An 11,523-nucleotide genomic window follows, 5' to 3' on the forward strand; every position below is an offset into this window, starting at 1 on the left:
TACCAGTGCCTTATTAACATGAAAATACTAAAAAGACACTTGGTATGATGGTGGGGAAGCAAGAGTGATAAGCGTAGCTGTGGGTTAATTAATATGGCATGGAGTTTCTCAGGTGGCGGACTGCTCTTAGGAAGGAACTATGGCTGGGGAGGGGTCTATTCAGGGTTGGATCTTCGTCGTCACTGGTGGAGGGGCGACGGAAGAAGGAGGACTGACAGGGCGGCACGTCTGTTCAGTCGATCGGCGGAGGAGGAGAGTCGGTGGAAGTGTCAATTAGTAAGGCGTTAAGCGAGTTTGATGACGAATGTTCGGCAGGCGGGTCTAGCTTAAGGTACGGGAATGGTTATAAATAATTCAGAGTTCATATAAAATTATATCGCCTTCTAAAGTAATGCCACTGTAAACTATAATCGGAGCATTTTGTTATTCGTTGATTTACTATCACGTGACGTTACGTCATTGGTCAAAGGTTAGCACACATTTTCGGTTAACTGTCAATGATGGTGAGTATGAAGAATTTCAATTATGAATGCACCATCTATTGGTACATACTGATTTTATTACGTCAGTAAAATGGCGGTCTTCGGCATTCCGTGGTATATTTCTTGCAAACATTAGCACATCAATTTATCAGAAAATGACTGTCAGGTATTGTTCCTGCTGTTGCTGTTCTCTTAATCGATGTTTAGGTCTTATAGGCCTGGGATTATTTTGAACGTCTGCTATTCCTTTTTGAAAGTAGTGCACTTCCGATTGCGCATGCTTAACGACACTGCTCAAATCTACAGGAAAAAAAACATGGAACGATATATGTACTATAAATATGCTTACAAACAAAAACTACTACTTTAATAAAATGCACGAATAAATCTAATAACAAATTACGTTCACAATAAAAATTTAAAAGTAGGTTCATAATTTACTATACCCCAAAGTGGCTCGGTGGCTAAATGTCGGTTTTCGATACATGTTGTGCACAGCACAGATGGCCTATTGTGTAGCTTTGTGTTTCTCAGCAAACAAATTATTTGCTATACTGTGTGTAAAACTGAAAGAACTACATGGGCCAGCTAACTCATCTTGAATTTTGAACCTGATAATGACACACTTGAAATGCTTTGGATCGTTTATTTTTCTTACTACGCCGATAACACGTTACTCCAACCATCCTAATATTTTTAACTATATTTCTAGTTTGATATTGATATATTGAACCTCATTTCAATTTAAGTTGATTATATAATTTTAACTAATAATATTCTGAACACAATCACAACCTGTCATTCCTCCGAAAAAGATTAAATATATAATATATATAATACATATATAAATGTGTGCTGGTTGCTTCGGAGATGGAAAGAGCCATTTTTCCTTCTCTAATCTCGACCCCAGTGTTGCAAAGTCTCGCGAGAAAAATATGCGGCACTACCTTTCGAAATCAGCCAAAACAAACGGTACTAACTTTCAAATCTGCTCATTTATGGCTTACCCTTAAAATGACGATTTGTGCGACTTAATCAGAATATATATAATGTACCAAGTGGTTTTTAATTGAACAGGAGTGGGTATAGGATGATTTTAAAATTGTGACGATGAGTAGTAGGCTATTCATTAACCCAATCAATCACAGAAACCACTCCTACACTCCATTTTATTATGTGCTCAAGTCAGCTACTACTACTACAAAAAATAAAATATCTCAGAATAAAACAAGCCCAATTCCGCTTGGACTTGGCAACACTGCTCAACCCAACAATTTACTGTAGATGTATTTGACCGTACCTCTATATGCTGTGGGTTCAACGTCAATGTTAAAACCATGTTGTGCGCCCTGATGTGCAGAAACCCTTGTAAATTCATTTTGTATATAAACTTGTTTGCGCGGGGGTTTCGTTATCTTGCGTGATTTTGATAAGAGGTGAGTATGTGAGTTATATCTCAGTTTAGTAAAAATAATTATTAATAAGTTACTAACACCATCAAACTTACAGTGGAACATTTAATTTTTGTAGTGTAATCATTTATAAACTTAGAACCATAATGGATTATCATAAATTTAGATAACGGTACAGTGATATAACAATAGGTTGACTCAGTTATATATCATATGTACTATAGTATAATGTAGTTAGCCCATTGCAAGAATAATCCGGTTTACTACAGCGGTAACAATTGCTAAAAATAAAATGTTTCCTACAGTTTACTGCCACGCATGATATTGTGCACATATTTGCTTACTATATAAAGTAACTTGAAGATAGAATTTTAATAATTATGTTGGTTTATCTATGTGTTTGTATTATTACTGCCAAGTGGTATTTGACGTTTTAATTACTGTATTCAAATACGATTTTTTTTTTCGGTGACAACTTTCGTTTAGTCAGTCGGTACTGTTTATATTTTAAGTTAGGTAATGCAATCAGCTTGGTACTTATTTTCTAGTAATTCTAAGATTTTGTGAGAAAAGGTAAAGGTAAATATATAACAATATGTCAACCAGGCCCTTTGTCTAATAGTAATACATGTAGTAATAACAAGCTCATCAGTTAGATTTTGAAGAATAAACAATTTTTGTGTCTCAATGTATTATGTGAAAAAAAAAAGGATGGAACAAAATTAGAAAGAAGAACTGCTTAATGTAAATTTGTTTGCAGTCTTTGCTCTTGTTTTTAAGACTTTTCAAAGTCATAACATAGTTCAAAAAGTTTTAAGAACATGAGTATAAAACATGGTAACTGAAGATTGATAAGATTACCCAGTCACTCTCAGAATAACCATCAGATCAATATCTCAAGCTAAATGTAGTATTGGACATATTTAGTATAAATTTCATGTAAGGGCACATTTCATATTTTTCATCTAAAATTGCTCTGTTTTGTCTTTACAAGTTTATCTGAGGACCCTTATACTCCAGAAGAAGAACAATCAACCATTTAAATTGTTTGGGTGATTTTTTGTATTTATGTTTCTTTTTTTAATTCTCAATACATACAATCTGGTGATGTTGATGGGTATGTTTGGAAGTCCTTACTAAGCTTCCATCTGATCATCAAAATGTCTGTGTATGTTGAAGGAATGTATTCTTATGAAAAAGTATCTTCAGTACAAAACCTCTGTGAAAACAGGTGAGGGATTTTTAAAAGATGAAATGAATTACCATCCTAGTGATGTTTTATTAGTGGAATAGATTGACAAGTCTGAGAGAAAGGAGCTGAGTGCATAGTGGTAGTAGACTGTAGCCTAAAGCATGTACATAAGATATGTTTTGTTTTTTTTATCTACAGGAATTTCCTGTTTCTTTGTAGTAAAGGACACGTACTATTGCATGACAAATAATTGCAATCATGTCTAGATGTGGTAACTGGCTGACTCATAAGAGTGTTCTTGCTCAACTGGTTTTTCAATGAAAAGGTTGAATGAACAACCACTGCTGTATGTAACTAACCACAGGGTTTTGTTCTATTGGTTCTTCATAAACCTCTCTGAGAAGGTTTTGGAATATGATAGACATGACCAGTAAGAGTTTATCAGAAATTATATACACTGTATAATAGTTTTTGTTCTGTAGCAATATTATAATGTTCAATGATAGTGTACAAACATAAATAAAATCTTGTTTTTTTTTATTACCGTATTTTGAGTATCAAATCTTAATATTAATGTATCAAATAGTTTTGAGTTTTAATGTTCATTGTGAGTGTTAGTCATTAATTATTAAAATTTTACTATTAATCTTTTTTCTTTTCTTTTTTTTTTTTTTCAGGGACTAAACTTTCTAGAGCTTACCAGTTAAAATACAATGGCTAAAGTTGGAATCAATGGGTAAGATAAAATGTTTATCTGTACAAAGAGAAGTAAAGATTTTACCTTAGTTTGCATAAAAACGTATATAGTGTGTGTATCTATATATACATGGACACACACACATACATGTTTTACTCTTTTTCTATTATTCAGTGGATTCTTTTAAATTATTTGGTAAAAATTATGTACAGTCCACTTAGTGACAATGAATTGATTTATTTCTACTATAATGTTTGCTACAGGCAATGTTCACTTTGACACAGATGTAGGCCTAAGTTCACAAACAATGGTTCAACAAGAATCCCTCACTGGAACCCGTGCTTAACTTTCTTAGCTTTGATTAATAAAAATATAGCACATGGAGTAACTCAACAGTAGAAAAGAACTGAAACTTTCATTGAATATGTCACTGCTCATTAATATGTCATTAATTTCTCTCTGATTACTTCTATTCATAAATGGTCTATCCTTATGTCTTATTATTAGACAAAACTTCTAAATTTTTAACGATTACAAAAGTTTTAGGTATATCATTACCATCATGATTAGCAGCTCCATCTAGCAAGAAATTAAATTACAACATTGAAATTAGATTTGAAGTACAAGAAGGATCTTAAACTTATATCTCAAATTGTTATATATATACATCTTTAAATTATTTAAGTAATTATATTGTGAATATATTTATTTATTTTAAATCTCTGTACATACAAAATAATGATGTCCATGAGAACATATGGAAATCCTTGTTAGGCTCCCACTAAATCATTCAACTTCTTGTATCTCTTGAAGAAATGTAAAATTTTTGTTGATTCGTGATATAATATTAGTGGTTAACAGTCGTAGTATTTTTAACATAAAATTGTTGACTAATTAAACAATAATAATAATATAAAAAAGCAGAACAGATAACAGTTTGATTAGAAAGTAAATCTGGACCTTTAACTGTAACAAAAAGTTACAAGAGAAAGTGTTATCAGTTGGTTTCTCTAACAACATTAATGATTAATTAAACATGTAAGGAGAGAGTTGTACCACTGCACCTTTTTTTCAATACTAAAATTGTTATATTTATGTTTACCATATCATTCATCTCACATCTTGTACAGAAAGTAGTCAGTATGTTTTACAGAAGACATGCAACCACTAACCCTACCCCATGTGCTTCACCATAATGGTCTACTCCAGATAAAAAAAAAAAAAAATCTGCTACAAATAAATATAATGCTTTGATTTTTTTATTTATTTTAAATACCACAACTATTGTGTAAGTAATTAACATCATACAAATCAAAGGATTGAATTTTCTGTGAGAGTGACATTTAATGTCTGATTCAGACATTATCGAACAGTTTGTTAACAAGAGAGAAAAAAAAATCTGACATTGCCTTAACGCTGCCTGATGAATCTTCGAATGTTGAGAGCTATCTCCGAAATTTTTGGCTAGCATATATGTATTTTTAAAATGAATAAATAGTTGTTCATTACAAACTGATAATTGCAATAAGTTCTCTCGACTGTTTACCTGTGAATCTTATACTGCTTTATTTCCTCCATGGCCTCCTATAGATTTGGACGTATTGGTCGTCTGGTTCTTCGTTCTTGTTTGGACAAGGGAGTTGAAGTTGTAGCCATAAATGATCCTTTCATTGATGTCAACTACATGGTGAGATTTCATAAAGAACTATCCATCTTGTAAGAAGGAGGGATGCATTACGATAACTAGAAAATGAGAGTAGTAAAAGTGTGTTAATTAATTTTGTGAACAGTCGGGGCTTTGTGGGATGTAAAATCTGTATTGTAATTTTGTGTGTTTTTGAAATATTAATTAATGAAAAATGCTATATTTATTTTAAGTGTTCTAGTAACCATTGTATTACTGTTTGATTATGATTAAACCCAGTACTTATTATAAACATTACTCTCCATTAACCTTTATTGTACAAATGTTTGAAAAAGTCGAGGAAAACAATCTGTAGGCAAAGTCACTGAATTTATATTTAAAAATGCTTGAAATTGAACTTCTATCATATTTAGTATACTTTATAGACATCCAAAATATCTTATAAATGTTTGCTGAAAAAATAAATAGATCTTACCAAAAAAAAGGGGTTTTAAGGAATGTTGGTGAAAGTCTTAAGTTTTAAAACTAAAACACAGTGGTGAGGAGTGAAGGCTTTTAACTGAGTTGTTCTCATTTCTTTGAACTCTGATTAGATTATTAGACAAGCAGTGGAATGAAAGTTATAATTACTTTAAGCTAAAATGAGAATAAATACTTTTACAGGTTTACATGTTCAAGTACGACTCAACACATGGTCGTTTCAAAGGAGAAATCAAAGCAGATGGAGGTATACTGATTATTGATGGACATAAAATACGTGTTTTTCAAGAGTAAGTAAGGCTATAATATAGACTTACTTGAAGCTGCAGATGAGTTAATTAATATTCTAGTGAAATTAATTTCATATTATGTTTTTCAGACTATTATTATTATTATTGAGTACCTTAACCAACGTATAATAAGAACACTAAATCCTAAATCGTTTTGAACTCAAATGTACCTTTTAAATTTATATGTGCACTGAATTAAACTTTATTTTGTATTTAGCTATTCCAGTACTTTTGTCCAAGTTTAACATTCTGTTGGACTGTATAAGGCTGTTGGAGTGGTCTTAAGTACTGTTGAGTTCATGAAATTTATAAATTAAAGGTTAATTGTACTTTCTAAGTTTATAATACTGAACATTAAAGGATATTCTAAGAAACGTTAGGACTAAACCATTTCTGATTTTTCAGCATATAGAGCTGACAAAGAACTGAAATTGTAAGAACAACCCCTGTGCATTTTAATGCAGATTGTTTCTATGTAATTTGTAAAGTTCGATAAGGACGGACATATTAATTACAATTTCCTTCTGGAGAAAATGTTTTAGTTTTCAAAGTGTTGTTTAATACTTGTTGGTGTAAAGGTTAACACGCAGTAAGATTTATTATTCTGTTGGCCAATTTTGTATTTGTTATTTTATAATACCTTCTGGAGTTGCACTTATAAGGAAAAAAGACTGTTCATCTACTTTGCTTTCTCTTGCTTCAGGATGAAACCTAATGCTATTCCGTGGGGTAAAGCTGGTGCCGATTACATCGTTGAATCAACTGGTGTTTTCACCACAATAGAAAAGGCAAAACCACACCTTGAGAGTGGAGCAAAAAGAGTTATTATCACCGCACCCTCGGCCGATGCACCTATGTTTGTTATGGGTGTAAACCATAAAACATATGACCCATCAATGGAGATCATCAGTAATGCTTCTTGCACAACCAACTGTCTAGCACCCATTGCCAAAGTCATTCATGACAACTTTGGCATTGTTGAAGGACTTATGGTATGCGTCTGTAGTTTTGTTAATTCATGATGTTACATTACAGAAACTTGATAACAAAGTATTTGTTGAATAATTAAAAACCAGTGAGATAATAGGGGATAGACTTTTTTCCCCACACTTAAGAATTTTAAGGTAAAATTGGCAAGGATTATATATATATATTTTAGACATCCTACAGTTTATGGACATTTTCTTAGCTACATTTAAAAGCATGAGTAAGATTGTATTATACATCTAAGGATAACATCTCAACCAGTTGCCATTTTTAGCTGCTATGTTTCGTTGTAAACAAAAGAGAATTTGTGAAGTATACGTTTCCAGAAAGTTAGATAGTGGGTTTGCACCAGCAGGACTTGGCTAGATGTAGATTTGAGTTGCTGTGGAAAGGAGGGGGGGTTCTGAATTTTTTTAAATTTAAGACTTAGATTGTGTAGTGTGTTTTTCTGTATTTATATGTAAACTATAAAGAAATCAACCATACAGACTACATAAAGGAGGATGTTGTTTTGGTGTGTAGTCCTTTACTCGCAAGTTATAACCTAAAATACTTAAGGCATTTGGATAATGTGATGTACTGTCACAATTAATTATCCACTTTTATTCAGTGGGCTGACTAGTTTCTTCACCAGAGTATGAATTTCAAGAACGAAAAGATTATCTAGATGCCTAATTTGATCTAGAGGTCTAATGTTCACTTGCTACTTCCACTGCAAGAGATTAGTTTCGCTGAGCTCCCAGCTCATCGGTGCTGCTCGGAAGAATGAAGAAAATAAATAAAAGGCCTCCTATAGTCATGGAATGAAAGCAGTTTATTTGGTTTTGATGTATAGTCATGTACTTATCACTAATAACTTGAAATATAAGGTATTTGGATAAAATGTGACATACCATCACATTAATTGTAATTAAGTACCAATTCTTTATAAAGTGTTCTTAGCTTGTGTATAGTTAAACTGTTTTAAACTTCAACTACGCAGACTACAGTTCATGCCGTAACAGCAACCCAGAAGACTGTTGATGGTCCAAGTTCTAAGGTAAGCCATTCCACATCTCTGATATTACCTTGATGTGATACGAGTTAAATAAGGTTTAACTAAAATTCCTTATTTATTTGTTTTTAAATTTTATGTATTATAGGGCAAAGTTGAGTTTCAAAATTATGAAACAGCATTTTATTTCGATAAGAAAAAAACTGTCATAGAAAACTATAGTCATTATTTTTATCAAAGTTTAACGAGTCTTCTTTTTTACAGTAGAGTAGAGAAGAATTAAATTTGTTTTTCAAAATATTTAGGAAAAATCTACTTCGTGTACTGAGGTATTTGAATAAAAATTAATTATGTTATTTAATAATTGACTTTATCATGAGTCACAGTCAGGTGGTGCAATTCACAAAACAAATATTGTTATGTAAAAAAAAAACCTGTAAAAGCCTCTAATTCATTCCCACTTGGAATAGGTCTTATTCTACCCACTTACAAGTAAATTGCTTCTGGACAATAACTTTCCTTTAGGCTTCAGATAAAACTGTGTCTACTATTAATGCTTAACCACATATCTTTTATGTGAACATTATACATCACAAAACATGTAGAGTTCAGTGTAAATAAATCAGATTTATGGACTATCCAACCTGAAGTTGTATTAAAGGATAACGCATAAATAATACGGGCCAGTTTTAGATTTTCTTATTAAAGGAATTGGTTTTGTTAGAATAGTCAGACTGAATTCTCCACTATCAAAGATTGTGTTGGTTTTTAATAAATATCCAGGCATGGCGAGATGGTCGAGGTGCCAGTCAGAACATCATTCCTGCTTCAACGGGTGCTGCTAAGGCTGTTGGCAAAGTCATTCCAGAATTAAATGGGTATGCTTTTGAATTATTTGTGGCAAATATTGAAACTGTTGTAGTCTTGTATATTTCAGCAGGTCAATCACCAGGTTTAAAAAAGTTTGGTCAGAATAGATGCAAAATTTATCTAAATTTTCTGTGACTTGTTGTAAAGTTAAAAATGCATTTGAAATTTTTTACTTTGTTTACAGGATTTGTTAGTAATCCTCTATGTGCTCTTAACTGCCACTTTTTTTTTTTCTTATTTCACTGACCCATGATTCAGTTTCTACTTTGAGGTAAAATTACACTTGTGTACCTGTTCTTTTGTTTTACACACACATTAAACTAAGAAAACATTTGATATTTAACCTAAATATTTTCTGTTATAATATATCTTGTTATTGTAATAATTTGGGGATTTGTAGTTTTTTAAACATGTAGAGATAAGTACCCATTAACTTTGGTTTCCTAAAAAAACATTTTGGTTTATAGCAAATTAACTGGTATGGCTTTCCGTGTACCTGTTGCCGACGTTTCTGTTGTAGACCTGACTTGTCGCTTGGAAAAGGGAGCTTCTTATGACGATATCAAAAATGCTGTTAAGTCTGCTTCTGAAAGCGACAATTGGAAGGGAATCTTGGGATACACAGAAGATGCTGTAAGGATAAGTTACTATTTATATTTTATACCCTATCTTGAATTGTAATTAAATTAAATTTATCAATTGGTAACAGCTTCATCATGTGTATTTTTAAAATATATTTATTGTATGTTAAACAAGATTTTAGACTAGTGTTGTTTTTTTTTCCTCAACAAACAGGAAAAAAACAATTTCCAGTGGTACTGTATGGAAAAAAAAACGATCATAATTTTTGAAGATTTTAATAAACTTAGTATTGAAATATAAAATCTGTATTAGAATTCAAGAATTAAAATAGTTTCCTATATATTAAAGATGAGCAATAAAAAAAAAATATGGTGCTTTTTTTTTCTCACGTCTGTTTAGGTGGTTTCATCAGACTTTATTGGGGATTCTCACAGCAGCATCTTTGACGCAAGCGCTGGCATTTCTTTAAACAAGAACTTCGTGAAACTTGTTTCATGGTAGGTTGAATTTTATTAGGCAGCTACTTCAGAAGTATTTTAGCCTGAATTTTGGTAAATGTTTCAAGTTTGTTTGCAATTAAATGCTGTGCTATAATGGGAAATATCAAATATAGAACAAGTATATAGACATTTTAACTTAATGCTACAGGTTTACCGTGAGATCTGTGTTAGTTTAAGTTTTCTTTACTTATGGTGTCATATCAACCCTTTTGGCATTGTTTATGTGCTAAATTGCTTGTGGGTCCATGACTTTATTGGTTACCCTAATAATGTACGAGTCGCACGCAAACAATTAAACAAAAATATCATCAATATTCCTGTTAATCCCATAGATACTGCAGAGATTTCTGCTGTACTTTAGAAAGTAAGTGATTTCACCTAATTGCTTTGGTCAATTCTTTATAATAAGTGTTGCAAAAACATAATATTACTCAACGTGATACGATATATAAACTACACCATTAACGATCAATATCAAAACAAGTTCATAATTTAAAGGTTAATTTCAATACGCAGTTTTTTTGTTACCACTGATTAAAAACTTTTGGTAACAGGAACGTTAAAGTCTGGATTATTTTTCTCTTTTTGTGTAGTTTAACATGACTTCTGGAATTTTTCACTTATTTTTAAATAGTCGATAAAGTTTGTTAACATTTTAAATTCTGTGATTATTTTTAGATATCTTGTAAAGTATCGTATATGAATATTTTAGGTACGACAATGAGTATGGCTACAGCTGCAGAGTAGCTGATCTGATTAAATATGTTCACAGCAAGGCATAAGAACAATAAGGAAATCCCTGACGGCCAACAGGATATTATCGTAGATGAATGGACGTTTCTGTCCATTGATTGCTCTTCTAGTGCTTCTTCAAGGTTGTCTTGTTAGATTGATATAAAACTGCCTACTTTCAGTTGATTCCCATGAACTCAATTACTTGTGGAAACTGTGATGTTAAGTTCCTATAAAGTTCTTTTATTTTTGTTTCCTTTTTTAGTCATCATTGCTATTTTTTTATATAGATGTTTCTGTCCCATTGATATGCAATCATGCTGGTGGAAGTTGCCTTGACAAGTTAGTTGTTTAGAAGGATGTAATATAAACAGTGATTCTGTTATTTAACAATTCACTGTTTTACTCTTTATATGCAATAAAACTATTTAAAACAGTTCTTGTTTGTTGTTCTTGTTTTATAAATGGGTGTTTGTTGATAGAGAATTGAAATGCTTTATAATTAAATGTTCCTTCACTTTCTTGTATGTGTGTGTGTGTGTGAGAAAGAGTTCATAGAAGGCTTTCCTCGGTAATATAAAGTGAAGAGGTGAGAATCTGTGATTAGAACATTGAATCACAAGGACGTAAGTGTCAAATAATAAACTTTTCTTTGAACTT

At 31.8% G+C, this 11,523-nt stretch overlaps 1 protein-coding gene across 3 annotated transcripts; it reads left to right on the forward strand.

Moving 5' to 3' along the window:
• The first annotated feature begins 1,765 nt into the window (after positions 1 to 1,765).
• LOC106475167 (glyceraldehyde-3-phosphate dehydrogenase-like) lies at positions 1,766 to 11,302 on the forward strand. 3 transcript variants are annotated; one of them, XM_013935864.2, is made up of 10 exons: positions 1,766 to 1,918; positions 3,764 to 3,822; positions 5,374 to 5,470; positions 6,092 to 6,198; positions 6,902 to 7,190; positions 8,168 to 8,224; positions 8,963 to 9,057; positions 9,517 to 9,682; positions 10,031 to 10,128; positions 10,844 to 10,913. In XM_013935864.2, exons 2-10 carry the CDS (start codon positions 3,800 to 3,802, stop codon positions 10,911 to 10,913), a joined length of 1,002 nt encoding a protein of 333 aa, XP_013791318.1. In that variant the 5' UTR covers positions 1,766 to 1,918; positions 3,764 to 3,799. The 3 variants fall into 3 exon arrangements, with proteins under 3 accessions (XP_013791318.1, XP_022235065.1, XP_022235064.1); XM_022379357.1 differs by lacking the exon at positions 1,766 to 1,918 and adding an exon at positions 3,391 to 3,516; XM_022379356.1 differs by lacking the exon at positions 1,766 to 1,918 and having other exon boundaries at positions 10,844 to 11,302.
• Positions 11,303 to 11,523: the final 221 nt, after the last annotated feature.

Source organism: Limulus polyphemus, unplaced genomic scaffold (assembly GCF_000517525.1).
Source record: "Limulus polyphemus unplaced genomic scaffold, Limulus_polyphemus-2.1.2 Scaffold8169, whole genome shotgun sequence".
NCBI lineage: Eukaryota > Metazoa > Arthropoda > Merostomata > Xiphosura > Limulidae > Limulus > Limulus polyphemus.